This window comes from Rattus rattus, chromosome X, assembly GCF_011064425.1.
Source record: "Rattus rattus isolate New Zealand chromosome X, Rrattus_CSIRO_v1, whole genome shotgun sequence".
NCBI lineage: Eukaryota > Metazoa > Chordata > Mammalia > Rodentia > Muridae > Rattus > Rattus rattus.
The window spans coordinates 30,706,605-30,726,510 of record NC_046172.1 but is presented as its reverse complement, the minus strand read 5'-3'; the positions used below and the strand labels follow the sequence as shown (position 1 = coordinate 30,726,510).

The 19,906-nt window shown below is 42.7% G+C and overlaps 1 protein-coding gene across 1 annotated transcript in view; it reads left to right on the top strand.

The window, feature by feature from the left end:
• Positions 1 to 9,710: 9,710 nt before the first annotated feature.
• Egfl6 (EGF like domain multiple 6) overlaps positions 9,711 to 19,906 on the top strand; it is a 57,448-nt gene continuing 47,252 nt past the window's right edge. The window contains 1 exon segment of the mRNA XM_032889925.1: positions 9,711 to 9,788. Within this exon segment, the coding sequence (XP_032745816.1) occupies positions 9,721 to 9,788 (68 nt within the window). The 5' untranslated portion in view covers positions 9,711 to 9,720.

Genomic DNA, 19,906 nt, shown 5'->3' with positions numbered 1-19,906 from the left:
TGAAATTATGCTCGGGCTCACCTCATTGAACTCAGTCTATACCCCAGACACAACTTGAACTTTTAAATCTCTTGCCTTTGTCTCCTGAATAGCTAGACCTGTAGCAAAAAGCCAAGATTTATGATGTTTTATGGATTTCCAAGAATAAGCAGCCATCTAAAATGTTTTCATGATGTTAATGGAACATATTATAAATATGGGGTATTTAATTTTCATAAGCCAACCAAAGACTTTAACATGAGCAAAATGCTCTTAATTTTTTTTCTGTTTGGAAAAGGTGGCATGATTATTATCACATTGTGTTTCTAACAGAAACTCCAAGTTACATAAATTCTTTCCAACACATTTGACAAAGGAAGAAATACTGGAATTTACATACATCATAAATCTGTCCTGTGGTGAATTTATGATGTACTTTGAAAAGTAAGAACAGAACGTAAAAGATATGTGTTTTTCTGCTCTCACATCATACCACCAACACCCCAGGTCTACAAGTTCAGTAAAATAAAAATGTGCACCCAGACAATGAGAGGTGAAAAGGGATGCATTCCTTTTCCATTCCCTTGGCTACTCAGTGTAGTATAGATAAATGGATGTGCCTGAATGAAATAGCTAATGATTCCTCTAAGAAAGAACAAGGTCTTGCCTACAAGGAACTTAACTCACATAACCAGTAAGATTTATGCTAAATGGACTTTAAAATGAATTCCCTTCCAGATCCTACTATAAGATGTAGCTCAGTGTTTGGATAGAAATGCTTTTACTAGTATACATAAGTGTCTTGGTTGTTTTTTGTTTTGTTTTTTTTTTTTTGTTTTTTTTTTTGGTTTTGGGTTTTTATAGTGTGGTTCCCCAAAGGCAAGACAGTCTGGAGTGTGATCTTGGGAAAAAGGATCAGTATGAAGACTGGTGAGTTCTCAGACTTTTCAGGTGAAGCCTGAGTCAGTCCCACTGGAGGAATCAGGTTACCAGGGCTTTCAATACTACAGTGTACTTGGTTTTGCTGATTAATATAAACTGGGATGATCAGGCATAGATGATGTTGTGATTACAGCAATAGCAATATGCACATCAAAATATGGATGGAGTAGTGGTGATAAAGGAACGTGGACATAATTGCAGAGCTATAAATAATTATGCATATAGTCATATAGATATATCTTGAAGGGGTAGTTTTATAGAGCTATAGGTAGCAAAGGATCTTTGTGGCAGATAAAGAAAGTGATATGAGGACATGATTACACATGTGTAGATATAATGGCATAGAAATATTGTATTGATATAAACAGATGTGCTAGTTATGTAGATAGAAGTACAATCATAGATGTAGATTTTCTTTATGTATAGCTATGGCTGGAGCTAGATTCATCCACATACATGTGGATGTGTAGGTAGAGAGGCAGATATTGATATATCCCCAGCCACCCAGTCTCCACGCATTCACGCCTTGCTTATACATTGGCTTTGCTCTTGCTGATTCCTCATCAAGTTCCCTGCCCTGACTGTTTATGCTTTGGACTTCTCCCATCACAGCTTCTTCCCACGACTGAATGACTATTGTCCTTAAGTGGGTCCATTCCACATTCCTGGAGATGAACAATGGGACCAGTATGTCCACTTTAGTCTAATCACTGGAGAGCAGCTACCGGTGTATATGGTGTATAGTGGTTTATGTACTTTGTTAAAGTAAGAACAGAATGTAAAAGATATGTGTTTTTCTGCTCTCACATCATACCACCAACACCCCAGGTCTACAAGTTCAGTAAAATAAAAATGTGCACCCAGACAATGAGAGGTGAAAAGGGGTGCATTCCTTTTCCAATAAACCACTATTTTGGTAGGGCAGTGCTGGGAGTTAGAGGGTCTCACTCTGTAACCCTGGCTGTTTCGAAGTTGCTGTATAGACCAGGCTGGCTTCCAACTTATGGCGATATGGACAAGTGGGATTACAAGTGTGTGCTACTATGCCTAGCTACAAACTACTATTGAAGACACTACTTCAGTGGGATTAGAGAGGCTAATGAACATGGAGGTTCATTCATTCATTCATTCATTCATTCATTCACTAAATAAACATTACTACTTTGCTGAAACCAGCCTGGTTTTGTAATTTAAAGTACAATTGGGGGAACATAATTGATGTTTTCCTTCCATTTTTGGCTGAAGAAAAAGAGTTACAGAATTTTGGGAGGATCTGTTTATTGATCCAGAATCCTTAGCAAATATGCATATCATGTGTGTGTGTGTGTGTGTGTGTGTGTGTGTGTGTGAGAGAGAGAGAGAGAGAGAGAGAGAGAGAGAGAGAGATGGGGGAAACAGGGGGGTAATGAACTGGCTTGTCCAAGGAAGTTGGCAGAGTCTTTGACTAAATCCTCATTCCCCTAATTGTCTGTTGTGCACAAGAGCAGCACAAGTGCTATGTGTCAGGACATGTTCGCCACAAGTTACCTGAGAGAAGGCAATTTTCAGGTATTCCTATTTTTCTCCTTTTTAAATGAAGTCATGCTAGAAAACAATTTATGAAAGAGAAGGATAAAATGGGGACAAACACTTAAATGTATGAAACACAAAAGAGTGGCCTCTTCCTTCCTTGTTTCAAAGGCACCTAAGTACTTCTCTGTAACACTATGCCATGAATTCTAACAATGTGTTTGTTTCTCCTAACCAGGCAAGGATTATATCTTTATTCATCTTTATATCCCACCCAAACAGTGTCCAGCACAGGATTAGGGAGGAGGAAATTAATGACAACTAAAGGAATGAGTGTGCTTATGTGTTATGTATGAGAATTTTGGAAAATAGAAATATATTTTTAAAAATACTTTTATTTTTGGTAAATTTTGATATTTTCAATGTTTTCAAAAGGTTATGATGTCGATCCAATTTGCACAGTGCACAGAGCATTTCTCAAGTAAATGTTTCCAAACCGAGTTGAAGTGACTAGAGGTTAAGAGTCTTTACTAAGACTTGTTAGAACTGGGTTGCCTGACTCTAGCTGTCATCGATCATCATGTAGGATTTCCACAGGAAAACACAGACAGACAAGCCTTGCAGCAGGAGTCCAAGTTCCTATACTCAATTATGAGCAGGAAAATAGCAAGGTATACTTCTGCACAATAAGGATTGACATAATTATACAGAACAAACTAAGTCTGTAACCCACCAGCTCACATCCCCCAGGACAAAGGCCAAGCATTACCCGTGGAGGGCCTTCAGTTGGGAACTTACATATTCAGTCCAAAAGCAAGAGAACTAACAGCCAGGCAGTAAGAGTTCATTCACAAACAAGAAAAAAATTCTATTTAATAGTGAAAAAAGAAAAGGTTGACACCAGGCAGTGAGGGTCCATGCCTTTTAATCTCCAGTACTTGGGAGGCAAAAGACAGGTGGATCTCTGAGTTCAAGGCCTAGTCTACACAGTAAGTTCCTAGAACAAAACCAAGGGCTACACAGAGAAACGTGTGTCTTGGGAGAGGTGGCCAGAGAAGAGCCACCCATACCACATTTAAAAAATGTGCACCGAGTGCTTTTCAAAAATCCATCTCTGGAGAGTGTAGACAGGGCATCCCTGGGGCTTGCTGGAGTCCTTAAGCTCTGTATGTTCAGTGAGAGAACTTGTCGAAAATATACTTTGTCCAGTCTCAACACGAAAGGCTTTTGCCTTGTCTTTTTGTTTCTTGTTTTGTCCTGTTTGGGTGTCTTCTCTTGGAGACCTGCCTTTGCTGAAGAGGAAATGGAGGGGGAGTGAATCCGGGGGAGCTTGGAGGAGAGAGGTAGGAGGAGTGAGGGAGTGGAAACTGTAGTTGGGATTATATTGTATGTAAAAAATAAAATAAATACAAATATATACAAATGAATAAAAAGTGGAGAGTGATTGAGAAAGAGACCCAGTGTTGACATATAACACGCGCGCATGTGCGCGCGCATGTGCACACAAACACACACACACACACACACACACACAAATGTGTAGTTACACATGCATAATAGCCACATGCACACGACATTGCAAAATAATTTTAATGTTTTAAATAATTTCACGACTTTTTATTGGACTCCATTCTTAGCTCTCATCATCTGCTTGAAGCCTAAGGGCCATGGGTTGGATAAATCCAAAGAATCATGGACTCCCTAAAAGTACCATATTGTCTCTTACTAGAACATACTCTTCTATACATAAAATATTATCCCGCTCTTCTTTAACAGCCCATGAGAACAAATATCTATTGTTTCTGACAGAAACAGGAGCTTTTCTGTGAGCTTGAGTTCAGCCTGGGCTACAAAAGGAATTCAAGGTAGTACTTGGCTACACACTGAGATTCCATCTCCCAAAAAGAGTGAAATTAGGTTACAAGATTAAGCTTCAGTGAGGTCTGAGTTCAAAACTCAAACCTCTTTCGTTTTTTTAAATATTTATTTTATTTTAAGCATGTGAGTATTTTGCCTGCATGTACATAAAGACACCACATATATGTCTCTTGCCCACAGAGGCCAGAAGAGAGTTCTATACCTATGGAAGTGGAGTTACTGATGGCTGTAAGCAGTCATGTGGGGGCTGTGACCTAACCCGAGGTGCTCTGCAAGAGTAGTCAGTGCTCTTAAGGGCTGAGTTCCAAAACTCATATCTTTATAATGTTCCATTGCTCGTCATCTTAAGTAAAAAATTAAGATGCCTCAAACTTCATTTCTCACCTGTAAACTAGCACGGCAATACCTGCCTTCTGTAGATGCTGTCAACACTAAATCACTACTCTTAATAAAATATCCATCCTGTAGCAATCACTGCACAAGCATTTGTCACCTCTTCCTCAGGTACCAAGTGGAGCATTCTGAGAGCTAGCAGAATTTGATAGGAAAATTGCTTCAAGTGTCATTCTTTTAGTTTTCTGTCTTGCTTTAGATTTTCTTCTGATCCAAAAGGTAATAATCATTGCTTTAAAAAAGTACAGGCTAAGTTGTCCAGTTCATTTCCATTGTGGAAATGAAGAAACAGCGATTATCCAGTGGATATTTCCACTAAGTGTTCTTCTCTGCCTATCACACAGTCTAACACTTAATAGGAACCCAAAAAGACATTTGAACAAGCAAAGTATGAAAGATGAGAACGAGGGGGAAAAGAGAGAAGGGAAAAAAGGAAGGGGAGGAATGTGAAGTGATTGGTAGCTGCTTTCCACCACAGACACGAGAAGGAAACCTATCCAATGCATGAGCAGGCTCCCATTGGCATAAACCTCTTCATTGACTCCTCTATTCAACAAGAAGAGATGAAAAGCTGGGCGGTGGTGGTGCATGCCTTTAATCCCAGCACTCATAGAGGCAGAGGGAGGCAGTTCTGAGTTCAAGTCTAGTCTAGACTATAGAGTGAGTTCTAGGACTGCCAAGGCTATACAAAGAAACCCTGTCTTGAAAAACCAAAGAGAAAGATTTTAAGGTTTCTTTAAGGTGAAAAAGTGATTAAAAAGCATCATGAATAGTTCAGAATGATTTCTCTCTAATTCCCAGCACTTAGAGCAGAGTGGAGGTCTCTGCAAGTTCGAGGTAACCTAGTTTACATACATTGAGTTCAGGAAACACACACAGACTGCAGACACACACAGACACACACACACACACACACACACACACACACACACTGTGAAGATGTCTTAGTGAGTAAAACACTTGCTGCCCAAACAAGGGGACCTAGGTTCAAGTCCCCAGAATTCACATAAATCTAGGTACAATAATACACACCTATAATCTCAGGGCTCCTATAGTAAGATGAGAAGTAGAGATAAGAGATTATCTGCATGCTCCCAGGCCAGCTAGCATGGCATACACATCAGTAAACAAACAAAACGACTGTCCTCTAACTTCTACACTCATGCTATAGCACACACATATCTGTAGACACAAATGTGAACACACACATCTCAGGCACACACAGAGACAAGGTGGTTGAAAGGAAGAAAACATCATGATGTCTGAGGGGAACGACTATGTGCTAGAGAGACAAGAGCATTAACTTTGTTTCACCTATAAAATGTGGCCACTAGTTCATATCAATGGCACTCAACATTGGTGGTTCACTAGACTCATCCAGGGATTTTCTAAGTGGTTCTATACCCAATCCATAGTCCAGGCATTAGAATCTCTGGAGGTGTGCCAGGAGGTGGCAAAGCAAATACGATCCTCTAGTAAACAACCTGAGTGTCTCTTAGAAGAGTTTTTATAAAAATTTTTGGACTATACCTGGTCCTCAAAGGGGAGATAAATGAGAACTTATTAAAAGATACATTCTTATACAAGGCACGTGTGATTTTATGGTACTCTGATCAAAGATCATTTTCCCTTTGTAGAATGGAGTCAAGCCTCCTAAAGATGAGTTGCCAACTTCCTCTTCAAAGTCAGCAGTGCCAGTGAGGTTATTCAGAATACTTGCCTCCAGGTGACAACTTCTATCTGACTTCTCACCTACCAATAGTTTGTCCCCAAGTGCCTTCTCTTTTCTTCATATAGCCTCATAGCTCCTTTACCCAAGCTTCCCCAGGAAAAAAAATAGTAATAGATGAATTGGCTGAAAAGTATTTTGTTTCCCTGGAAGCTATCTGCTCAAATGGAGACCTATACCCACCCCTGCTTGACCTGTGGAAGACAACCCACTCTGAAAGAGAAAACAAAGGAAGGAAGGAAGGGAGGAAGGAAGGAAGGAATTGAAAGGAAGGAAGGATCATCTAATTGCCAGTGACTAGAAACAGTTAAATATTAATGCAAGATGCTTCTTTGACCTTTATACTACACAGTGTAAAAGGACAGATGTGCCCTGCATGTTAGGCTACTCATGGAACTAGACTTTCGGAAGAGCTGTGTCTCCGAAGAAGTTGATGCTGAGTGGAGAATCAGTATCTGAGTGTTTGGGAGCAAATACTCAGAAATTTCAGTTCAATTGAATTTCTGTGTTAGGTAACAGGTAATGTGGCATCTTATTTGTGTTCCCCCCAGACTTTGCTCTTCCAAACAGACCGTCAGTAGCCAATATCTACAGTCCTCTGACCAAGTCACCCCCTGCCATTCTGATCTCCGCACAGAAAGCAGAACTTCTCAGATCAGTTCCCTGATAGTTACTGTCAGGCCATAGTTGAATGGAGATGGGGTGTAATTACTCCAGCTCCTTCACTTTAGTATAAGACCCTTGGAAACACGTGTTCTCCCAGGAGAAAGCTCCAGAGATGTGCACGATGCATACCTCACAGTGTTTTCTCCAGTGCTATCAGAACAAACCATTCCCATTCAAATCCTTGTCCCAGTGTCTACCTGTGGCAAAACCCACACCAAGATAAAATGCATGCCCTATTTTCTTTAAGGTATTTTCATTCATAACCTGATATGTAGCTACATTTCCTCTCAGTTGTACCATTCACTCCTGAACAGAGGAAAGAAACTGGTGAAACAAAATTTATTGGCTTTGCAAGTTCGGAAGGTTATAAGATTGGCAAATCCCCAGGGTGAAGAAAGAGAAGAAAGAGAAGGGAAGGAAGGGAAGGGAAGGAAGGGAAGGAAGGGAAGGAAGGAAGGGAAGGGAAAAGGGAAGGAAAAGGAAGGAAGGGAAGGGAAGGGAAGGGAAAGGAAAGGAAAGGAAAGGAAAGGAAGGGAAGGGAAAGGAAAGGAAAGGAAAGGAAGGGAAGGGAAGGGAAGGGAAGGAAGGGAAGGAAGGGAAGGGAAGGAAGGGAAGGAAGGAAGGGAAAGGAAGGGAAGGGAAGGAAGGGAAAGGAAGGGATGTAGTGGTGTTCACCGCTCCGAAAAAAAAGAACCAAAAAAAAATAATAATAATAATCTCTGTACTTAAGCATAGGCAGCTAAGAACTCTGAGCTTGGGGACAGTCTAGTCTACATAGTTCCAGGCCAACCAGGATTACATAGTGAGAGGATTGCATAGTGAGAGCCTGTCTCTAAACCAAACAAAACAGGTAAACAGTTGCTAGGAAGAAGAGGCTCTCTTGGTGAAGCCTCCCACAAGTTGAACTGGAACCCTCAGAGCTGCAGCTTCTGCGAGTTGTCACCCACACTAGAGTGGACTTTTTAGTGATTGCTTGACTCCCCCATTCTTCTGTGAGTAAACTAAGTAAACCCAAAGGTTCACCGAGTTAGACTTAGATGGAAGGCGGAATTCTTTGTTCAGTCTGCGCTCATCCTCTGGAAGAGCAGCAACTGCTCTTAACCACTGAGCCATCTCTCCAGCCCCATCAATAAAATATTTTAAACCCATGAAAAGAATCTATTCAGCCAAGTCTCGGCATGGCTGACCTTAGTTCAAAGGCTTCTTGGCTCCATTAGCAACTCTTCTTTGAGTTGGAAGTCTACTGTTGGGCCACATAGGTAGCTGTGTTTGGCCTGTTCCTCTTCCTCCTCAGGCCACCAAGCTAACTGGCATGGTCTTCTCATGTCCCAAATAAAGGCACAGGTGGGTGGCATTAGAATGGGTTTGGAATTGGCACAGTGAGTTTCTGCCCAAACACCATCAGCCAAAGCAATCACTGGACCAAGTCCAATGTCAAGGTGTGGGTTCATGGGCTCTGCCTTCATGAAGTCAAAGGGTATGAATGTGGGGATGAGAAGAACCAGTATTCTTTCTGCTACAAGTCAGAATAGATAACTCATCACTCACTACCTGGAGGAACTCTTGTAACGTGTCTTTTGTTTGTGCTTTTCTGTCTTAGCTTGCTTTCTGTTGTTGTGATAAAACACCATGACCAAAAGCAACTGAGGGAGGAAAAAGTGTTTGGCTTACTCATCCTGACCCATCCAAAAAGAAAGTCAAGGGAAGAACTCGAGGCAGGAAGCTGGAGGTAGAGGCAATCCAGATACACTATTTAATGGTGTTCAGGTACCTTTCTCATACCTTCCAGGACCACCTGCATAAGTGTGGCACCACTCACAGTGGGCTGGACCTTCCCACATCAACTATTAATCAAGAAAATATCCCCCAAGACGTGCTTATTTGATGGAGGCATTTTCTCAATTAAGGCTTCTTCTTCCAGATGACTAGTTTGTGTCAAGTTGCCAGTGGCTACTGCACTACAATGTCATTTGGAGTCACATTTGAACTGTTGTGAATGACTAAAAGAACACACTTGCCAAATGATGGGATTTGTTCAAAACTTGGTAAGCGTCCACCTCTAACATCCTATGATTTGCCTTGTGTGGAAAAAAAACCTAGCTGAGCATGAAACTTCCATTGAAATGAGATTGCCCTGTGATTTCGGGCTTGCATCTGTGGTCCTGCTTTGACTTCTCAATTCTCAATTCCTGGAGTTCAGAGTGCACACTGCTTGTCCCAAGCCTGAAACACAATTGGAGGTGCTCCTGAACACCCTGTAGTGAATTGAAGCTGAGGGATTGGGGAGGGGGGGTGGAGGAGTTAAGGGTGAGAGAAGAGCGTGGAGGCCTCGTGGGTCGTCCTGGAGGCGGGTCCCAGCCAGATGTGCTCAGCGGCCACGCCCTCGCTGGTGCACCCGAGCGCTTCACCCAGCAGAGTACCTGCCAGGGCGCCCCCAGCCACCACAGCTCAAACGTTCCCCAACCTCCAACCCCCGCTGTCCCCTCTGCGCCCGCTGCCACAGAGCCTGCCAGCTGCGCGCAAAACCAAGGTCCTGACCAGCGAAGCAGAGACGAGGCGGTGGCTCCTCTGTGTCCCACGTCCTGAGGGGCTCAGGACAAGAAAGGAGCCCACCCCCAGCCAGTATGCAGCCGCCCTGGGGCCTGGCGCTCCCTCTGCTGCTCCCCTGGGTGGCAGGTGGAGTAGGGACCAGGTGAGTGTTTGCACTGACCCTGGTTCCCGGAGCCTGAACTCTCCTTTTGAAGTCCTTTGTCGTTGACCCGCATATGTAAGGGGTACCTAGGTGCGGGGGTTGAGGTATCTGTGCGCCTTGGGATGCATTTCACCAGGACACCGGACCCGAGTGCCCACCGACTTTCTTCCCTGCGTCCCCTCTGAAAGGCTTGGTCTCGGGTGGTCAGTGAATCCCGTTCCCCATTCGGAGGAGTTTGGCGGATGGGGGGAGGGGGGAGCTGAGCGCACCAACCGTGGGTGTATTTGGGATTTGGTGCTCTACAGCCAACTGCGGTGGAGGCAGATGTGTGAGTACCTAGCGTGGTGTGAGCTTAGTGTCTTCCCCTGTCCCTGAAGGACGCCCACTGATTACCAGTCGTTGGCTTTGCTAGGGAGGGAATGTAGAAAAACAGGAGGATACAGAGCTCCGCATTTTCGAATTTCTTGTTGAGCACTGAAGCAGCTCCTTGCTGGGCTCCTGTTCAAGCTGCCTTTGGATTCAAAGTGATGAACTGGAAAATTCGTGTTGGTAAAAAGATAGCTGAACCCATCCTTGTCTCTGCCCCTTCCTTCTATTCATGAGCTTTGCTGAGCCCTGAAACATTTCCCTGTGAGAGCTACGAAGCCACATAGTAAAAGGACATAGGCATAATGTGTCTTGTCAGTCCATTAACCCACCAGAAGTCCCTAGTCCCTGTGTATTCAAGGTATTATCATCGTTGCTATTCCTGTATTGAATGGGTGAAAAATTAAGCCGAGTAACTTGCCCAAAGAGACAAAGCCAGTTCAGTGACTGTGCAGGAACAACCCTAGCCAGTGTGGTTTAGCATCCTCCACACTGCAGTAGGGCAACCTTTCCGGAAAGACTCCCTAGAAAACACACACACACACACACACACACACACACGCACACGCACACGCACACGCACACGCGCACACGCGCGCACACACACGCACACACATACATGCACACGTGCACACACATGCATGCATGCATTCGAACACACATATACACACATGCACGCACACACGCACACACACACGCGCGTGCACACACACGCGCGTGCACACACACACACACACACACTTCTCTAGTGTGTGCCTTGCTTCTTCCTTGCGTGTCTGCACAGGGTCTCTGCTGCAGAACTAAGGACCTTTGGGATGAGTTAATCATTTGTTGGCATGGAAGGCTCTTCCGTGTTCTGTGGGACGTATAACAGCATCTCTGGCTGCTACAAGATGCCAGTATCAACATGGACACTGCCACCTACCCAAGTTGGGACAGCTTATGAAAAAAAAAATCTCCAGATATTTTTCAAACTCACCTAAGGAATAGGCTCCTTCTCAACTGAGTGAGGTTTTTCAGTGCTGACTCTAGGGAGAGGAGGAAGGGGCAGAGGAGAAATCCTTGGTTTGGCTCCAGCTCCTTAGAGGTGACTTTGTTTAACATACAGGAAAAAGTCTTTCATCAGGGTCTGCCACAGTATTAAGGGATTTTGAAGTTCAAACAGAACAACCCTCAAACCAGGTTCTTAGAATGTATGGCTGCAAGTTTCAATTTCCTTTCCATGATAAAAATATAAGCAGACGCAATTTGCTCCAATCTCATTTCCGCTCCAATCGCATTTCCCTTGAACACTGGAGAGAGTCACGTTTTTGTTAGAAAGCCCACTTAAGAAAGACCAAGTGTTATGTGGAGATGAGATTAACAGTTCTTTAGCAGCAGGCAAATGGACCTCCCGAAGATCCATTTTCAAAGTGCCACCAAATTCAATTAAAAGCTGAAGAGACCCCCCCTTTAAAGCCCCCCAACATTTAACCTGATGGATCTGTGTGAAGATTCTGCAGCTCTGAGCTTTTCAAGATGTGAGGTGCGATTGCTTTACAGGGTCAGGCTCGTTGGCTGCTGTGGTGATGATCTGCACCACATGCTTGGAAATGCCAAGTGGTCCGCACTTTGGGAACTTCTGCGGGTCCGTGTTTAATTAGCTCCAGACTCCACCTTCACGGGGCTCCTTTACAGAAAAAGGAAGGTACACGTTGAAAAAAGTGTGCCTACAGGCTAGTCATTTCGTAATGTTTCATTGGGGTGTGTGTGTGTGTGTGTGTGTGTGTGTGTGTGTGTATGTGAATAAAACCTATAGTTGGTACACACAGATTTTTCTAAGAAAAAGCAAAGAAAAAGAAAGGGCTAGGTGGTGGTGGTGCACACCTCTAATCCCAGCACTTGGGAGGCAGAGACTGGTGGGATCTCTGTGGCTTTGAGCCCAACCTGGTCAGGACTCTTACACAGAGAAAACTTGTCTCAAAAAACCAAACGAACAAACAATAAACAAAAGAAGAGGAGGAGAAAGGGGGAGGTGGCTGAGAGAGATGGGGGGAAGAGCACAAAGAGGGAGGTGAGGATGTAGGTAGGTCAGTCAGGGTAGTGCCTGCTAAGCATGCATGAAGTTCTGGGTTCGATCCCCAGCATGGAATAAATCAGGCATGGTAGTGCATGACTATAATCCCAGTGCTGGGGCAGAGGGTAGATGCAGGAAAATCAAGCATCAGTAGTCATTCTCAGCTATACAATGAGTTTTTAAGAACCTATCTCAAAAAAATAGTAAGGAAGTACCCATTCTTTTTCATTGGAACACTGTTATTATGATTGTGTGACCTGAAAAACTATATGCCTCTCAAATGATGCTTAACCTATAGGTGACAGTGACCACTGGTCTAATAAATAATTCATTGTCTGTATATTAACCTTCTTACGTGCATGAGAATTTGGCTTGCCTTGCACATTTTTATGCCCTTTGGGTATTGGAACTATTTAGGTGCCCTGGACTCATTGTGCCCATAACAGCAAACGTGATGATGACTGTGGGCCTGAAATGTAGCCAATCCAAGGTGAGAAGTGGTATAAATGAAAACGAGTTATTGGACTCTGGTGGCTTAGTATGAAGGAAAAATAATAGAAACTAGCTCACTAATAAATTTTAATTGACTACATACTGAGATGATAACCCAGAGCACTGGATAAAATCTGCTACTGAAATTAGTTTCACTCATTTATTTCTTATTTTAAAAACTACCAGAAAATCAGACATACCCCCATTTGGCTATCACATTTCCAGTAGGCAATACTGGTCAAGAAGATTTGCTTAGAACTCTACTTCCAACACTCCAGTCCTGACACACAGATCTTGTCCTTTGGACATGGAAGAGAAAAATATTATTAACTTTGCTATTCTTGGAAGTAAATTTGAAGCAAATTTCTACTTGGAATATATTTCCGTTACACATCTTTTCTCCATTTAGTTCAAGTAAAAAAGTAATGCGTGAGAGATGAAGGGACATCTGGGTTCACACCAAGGGGGCTGCTTCCTGCTAACCACAGGCTACATGAAGAGTTGAAACTACTCCACAAACTTCAGTATTTCAAACAGCCTAGGTGTATTGTTTTACAGTTCTGGACATCAGAGGTCCACAAGGCATCTTATGGGCCTGCAATTGAGGTACTGGTAGTGCTTTTGGAACCTTTGGAGGCTTCGAAGTAGAATCTGCCCATGGTCTTTGAGCTTGTAGAGGTTACCAGCCAGTCTTGGCTGGTGGAAATAACTCCCATCTCTTCCCCCCATATCACTTTGCCTTCACTCTTCTGTCTTTTCCCCCATTATGAAAAACTCTTCCGATTATAGGAAGCCCACGTGGATTATCCAGAAAAATCTCAAAATGCTTTATAAAGTGCCCTGCATCATGATCTAGGGACTTGTAGAGGACAGATGTTTCGTCCCTCTACTATTACCACCCTCTTCTCTCAAAAAGCGATCTCAGTGCAGAGAGATTATGTCCCTTAGATACGCTGGAAGGAAAAGTATAATAGAAAAGTATACAACAGGAAGGGGAAGGACAGTGACAAAAATATGTGACCATTATTACTTTATCCTGTGTAGGAACAAGTGGACATGTACCCCAAAGCTGTACTTCCAAAGGCAAGTGAGCAATGGTTATACTCGAGTCAAACAAATGAGAGACTTGGAGTAGAAGATTCCTGTACTTTCAGTATCCCATGTCCAAAGGAAAAACTGGCTCCTGCCAACAGAAGAAAGTTCTTTCATGTCAAGAAATGAAGCTAGAGACCACCGAGATAGCTCAGTGCGTAAAGGTACTTGCTGTGCAAGCCTGGAGACCTGAGTTCAATCCCCAAAGCCCATAGAAATCTGTCAGACAAGAAAGAATTCCAGAGCTGTCCTCTGATCACCACACCTATACCATGTTACATGTGCCCTGCCCCACCCATCAGACATACATACATGCAATAAAATACATTTAAAATTCAGAAAAAGAGCTCATGATACGCCAGTTTGTCCCTGGGCTGGTGAGACAGGAAAGCCCTCAAGATCATGTTCCTCTGATACCAAGTTCTAATACATAAACCCTTCTAGAGACAGCAGAAGCAGAGCAGACAGGTGTTCTAAGGTGACATGGGTTTTATGGTAAACTGAATTTAAAAGGATCTGTAATTCACTTGTTCAGAATATCACAGTAAACACGTGGTAGCTTCCTAAATACATGGTGTCTCCCATGAATACTTAAATCTTTCTGTCTACCATATGCAGGACTTTTCCACAAAAGATCACTAGTATTCTTTAGTTCTGTCAGATAACTTATCAAATCCCAGTGTACTAGTTTCAATAACTAAAATATTTTAGGGCTGGGGACGTGACTTGGGGTGTGATGGTAAAGTGCTTACTGAACAAACATTAGGACCCGAGTTCCCTCCTCAGCCTCCATATAGAAGCTGGATACAGTTATGCATGTTTGCTCTCCCAGCTCTGGAAAAGCGGAGACAGAAGGATCTGTGGGACTTGCTAGCCAGTCAGCCTTTCAGAATCAGTGAGTTCCGGATTTAGTGAGAGAGACTGTCTCTTTTAAAATTGTTATCAGTGGCGTATGATTCAAGACTACATCCACCATTGATGTCTGGCCTCCACACATGTAAAACATGTATACATATATATGCCACACAGAGAGAGTAACTTTTTAAATGTCCAGATTTTAATTATGAAGACCAATTCTAGAAGGAGTTAAAATTAATTCAGTCCAATTCAACAGCATTAACCGAACACTGGCATGCTCAAACATTCTCCGGAATGCCAGAGATACATATCTATCTACTGCCCCCACTAAAGTGCTTAGTAGAGCCAGAAAAAAAAGTTTTTCTTTGTCAGCTGAGGAAACCAAAGAAATCTGAAAAGTAAAAAATAAGTAAATAAAAATTTAAAACATTTTTTAAAAGACCATGGAATGGAAAAGAGATCAAAAGGCAAAAATTTTACATGTGCCTAAACAATAAATAGATGGTCTCAGAGGAACAGATATGGACATACCATACCACTTATTCATATTGTGTATATGCAACACAAGACTTGGATGTGTATATATACATATGTGTAAGAACAATTAATGAAAAGAGAAGCCATAAATTTGAAAGAGAGCAAATAGAGGAAAGAAGAGGAAAGGAGAAATGATATAATTAGATCATAAACTCAAAAATTAAAAGGAATTAAAAAATAAATTCAGGGGTTGAGGATTGATTGATTGATTGACTGCTTGATTGGCAGAGTGCTTACCTAGAATGCACAAAACCCTGGGTTGGAGCCCCAGCACATGAACTGGGTGTGGCATTGCAAGCCTGTATTCCTAGCACTCAGAAGATGAAGGCGGGATGATCAGAAGTTCACAGTCATCCTCAGTTGCATAGCAAGTTCAAAGCCAGCCTGGGATACATGAGACCCTGTGTTTGAGAGAAGGAAGTTGGAGGCAAGGGAGGGAGGAAGAAGAGGAGAGGAGAGGAGAAGACTAATAGAAGGTAGGTGAGAGAAAATTGAAAGAGCCAAGGAAACCTGAAGACAGGGCATGACATTTGAAGTCATGAAACAATGTGAGTCCATCAGCTATAAAACGTAGGAGAAAGCAAGTTATCCAGTGCTTCATTGATAGATGCTTTGCATAGGATTAAGGGAATAAATGGGTAGACATGTATCTCTAAAAAAGATAATGTAGAAGACAGCCCCGGGTACAGAGGGCAGACTGGTCATCAAGAACCCGTAATACCTGCCAAGCAGCAAAAAAGGGAGGCCGAAGCCAGGCTTCAAAGAGGCTGGGATGCTAAGCTACAGAGCTTAGACTTCATTCCAAGAGTTAACAGAGAGTAAAGCAGGCCATCACAGGCTCGGCCATCTTTAAATCCAGCCCGGTCATGACTAAGTCATGTACAAGACCATGACAAAGTTGCTCAGGGTTGTCGTTATGGTAAGGAGCCATAGTTCAAATATTTTTCTTTTCCTAATTTATGCAACTACAGTGTACTCATATCCTTGGCATCTTGGGTTTGATGAATGCATGATTAGAACTCAGTACACCAAAAGGAGCCAACTTCTATGCAAATGCTATCAGCTTGCTCTTTAGTGTTCATTTTTGTTTGGTTGCTGGCCATATTTCCTTGCTATCTGTTCCTGAACTACAGAATGCTTCAAAACTTCTTATCAAAGCACTGTTTCGTGTCTCTCACAATTTCTGGAGATGGGGAAATCTAAGCAGCTTAGTTGCCTGGGGATTGGGGCTGTTGTGTTTTTATGGACTGTATTTTAAGAGAGCAATTTTCGGTTCACCATAGAAAAGCAGGCTTGTCACAAGTTTGTAGTCAAGTTTTAGCCAATGCCACTGTCATCTGCAAGCCTGTCACTGGCTAGAGAATCTGCTTCCAAGAGGCAAACTATCAAAATTGTCAGCAGGAAGTCTCGTATCTTTTTCATATGAACATTCCTCCACTAAGATGGCTTGATGATCTGCACACTGTGTCAGCTGACCCACACACCCCAGAGTTTCTGATACAATGGAAGGAAAGAAAGAAGCCATGGTGCCTTTGGATCCCTCACCTAGGGAGTTAGTGTCTATCCCTCCCACAGCACACTGCTCATTAGAAGCCAGCCATGGCAGCCTGGAAAGGCAAACTTCATCTATTTTGGCACTGAAGAGTATTAAAGACTTCAGACACTGTTAATAACCTCCTCCCAGCACATTCTGATCGGTGTTTCCCATCGGCCTTCTTTGCCAGCCTCCCTCCTCTGAGAAGCAAAGTTCTGGATCTCCTGATCTCTACTCTCCCTGGATGATTGTTCCATTTCTGGTGTTTTCAATTTATGTGTACCTGACTTCGAAGTGTGAACAAGGCCACCAAGATAGTTCAGAGGTAACTGGTGCCAAGACTGACCACCAGAGTCCAATCTCCAGGATCTCCATGGTGGGCCCTTGCTCTTAAACCTCTATGTATCTGGGGAGTAGGATGGTTTGGGTTAACCTGGACTTTTACTCTGTCTCTTAAGGATGGGTGGGAACTCAGGACGAGGGAGATGGCTGAGTGGGTAAACTGCTTGCCTTGCTGAAGGCTTGAACACCTGTGATTAATCCCAGAAGCCGCATTTTAAAAGCTGGACTTACTGGTGCATCCTTGTAATCCAGCACAGGGAAGGCAGACTCCAGGGCTTCACCAGCCAGCCCGTTAGTAATTGGAAAACTCCAGGCCAATGGGATACCCTGTCTCAAACAAATAAAGTAGAGAGATTCTAAGGAATGACACCTAAGATTTCCCTCTAGCCTCCACATGCACATACGCACATGTTCACTTGTGAATGTACACACATAAACACAAAGAGGGAGAGAACATGAAATTAATTTAACGAATTAAATACAATAAATGACCTTGCTATACGAGATGAATAATTTTGTTTTTAAAAAAACTTACTAAAAAAAATACACTTGTGTGGACTAGGTAGATGACCCAGCAGTTAAGAACATGTACTGCTGTTACAGAAAACCCCAGTTCGAATCCTAGAACCCACATTGTATAGGTCACAACTGCCTGCAACTCCAGCTCCAGGGGATCCAATACCCTCTTCTGTCTTCTGCAGATACTACATTTATGCGTACATGTACATACAAACACATACACATCATTAACAATAAAATATATCTCAAAGAAAATAATTGTTTGCCCTCTCCATGCCTCTTCAGAAAAACTTTTGCTGATAGGACAATATTTAAATGTATTTAAACAACAACGAAAGAAATTTAGCTTCACAATTTGTCTTGGAAGAGTTTTGTGAAGTTTTCTGATCATGAGCAAGCATACTAAAGATTCTGGCACCTTCTATTTTTGTAGAAAATAAGGAATCCTGTGCAGAAATACTATACTACTTACACAAGCCTTGGAATGTTTCTAAATTGACTTCAGCTGTGGAGACAGCGATTTTCTGATTAATTTGATCAACGTAGACAGCAAGCTGTATAATGCATTAAAGGAATTCTGGGCAATTCAACATTTAGCTCAAAGCTCTCTCTGCTTGGGGTCTGTTATCCACCAAGACTTGACATTCCACTACCTCAAGACTGGATTCCCTGGGTCCCCTGGGTCTCCTATCTGCTAAACACTGTTTAGGAAAAGAGAGAAATAGAGAGGTACAGAAAGGGAGAAGGAGGGGGATGGAGGGACAGAGGTTAGGGGGACAGCATGCCCATCCAGGTGTCCCATGGTAGAAACATCTGAAGTCACAGATAGTTGGGCATTTTAATTGCACAGAAGCAGCAATTTTCTGGGTAACATGTTTTATATACAAGTACAAGGTACTGAATTCAGATCTCATGGGAGCAAGAGTTCAGACACCTGGCACCCACATACAAACAGCTGGCCATAGTGGCACACACCAACCCCAGTGTTGGGAACAAGGTGGGAAAGATAGGTGGATCCCTGGGGATCACTGGCCAGGCAGTTTGACCAAAATGGGGAACACTGGGTTCAGTAAAAGACCCTGTCTCAAAAAATAAGACAGAAAAACAAGTGAGGAAGACATCTCAGTGTCAAACTCTTCCTTCAACAGGTACCTGCACACAAAAGCACACATACACACACACACACACAGAGAGAGAGAGAGAGAGAGAGAGAGAGAGAGAGAGAGAGAGAGAGAGAGAGAGAGAGAGATTTGGTTTTCAAATAGGAGAATTTTTGAATCAGTGATGGATATGTTGGAGTGGTCATGGATTTAAAGCAAAGGGCAAGGAAGAGAGGATGCTGGGAAAATAGTTCAAGTCCCCCAGTAACATTAACTCGGAATATCACTGGACACCAGGAAGAAGTAAGTTAAATTTTTTTCTTCTGAACACTCTGTATTTCATTTTCCTAAGCTATGCACTGCACTGTCATCAAGTATGCCTTGTTCATTTGTCCTGGATTCCTTCTTCCCCAGACCATATTGTTTCCACTTAAATATAAAGAGTTGAATAATGAATTTTCTTTTTTTTTCTGTACTTTTAAATAGCTTCACGTGCACATTTTCAAAACTGGTAACACAAAACTGGATTCTTGGCGTAATAAATCAATTTCCTCTGGCATCTCTAAATCAGCAAGTTAATTATTAGCAATTCTATCTACTAATGTTTTTCACTCTTAAGTGATTTTCTTCCCATTTTCATGGCCAAATGTAGACTCTAATGATTACACCAGTAAAATCCTGCTTGCAGCTGGCCCTTTGAAGCATAGTCTCCAAACTCAGTGACTGCCTGGACCTCACACTTACTAATTACAAGGCATGTTGCTTGTTTATTGACTCGTGTTCCTCAGATGGTTTTTCCTAGAGTCCTCATTCAAGACATCAGGTCTCCTTTAGGACACGTGCAGAGGACATATTGCTATTCATGGGGCAGCCACAGGCCAAAGTGTTGTGCTTTGATTTGTGTTATCATCTGAATATCAGGGTCTATTATGTAGTTCTCAATCCTGAATTAATTCCTAAACTGTCATTTGCAAAATTTGCATTTAGATGTATGTAGTGTGCATGCATGTGTGTATACACGGTTGCATGTGGCGGGGGCGGGGCACATGGCTGGGTATGAGTGTGGGTTCATCTATTAAAGCAGGGTTTCTTACTGAACTTCCAAACTAGAGCCTGCCAAGTTTAACTAGTCTGGCTAGTGAGCTTGTCCTGGAAATGCCCTCTCTTTGTCTTAAGTGCTAGGATTCCAGGAAGTCATCATACCTGGCTTAAGCGCTACTTA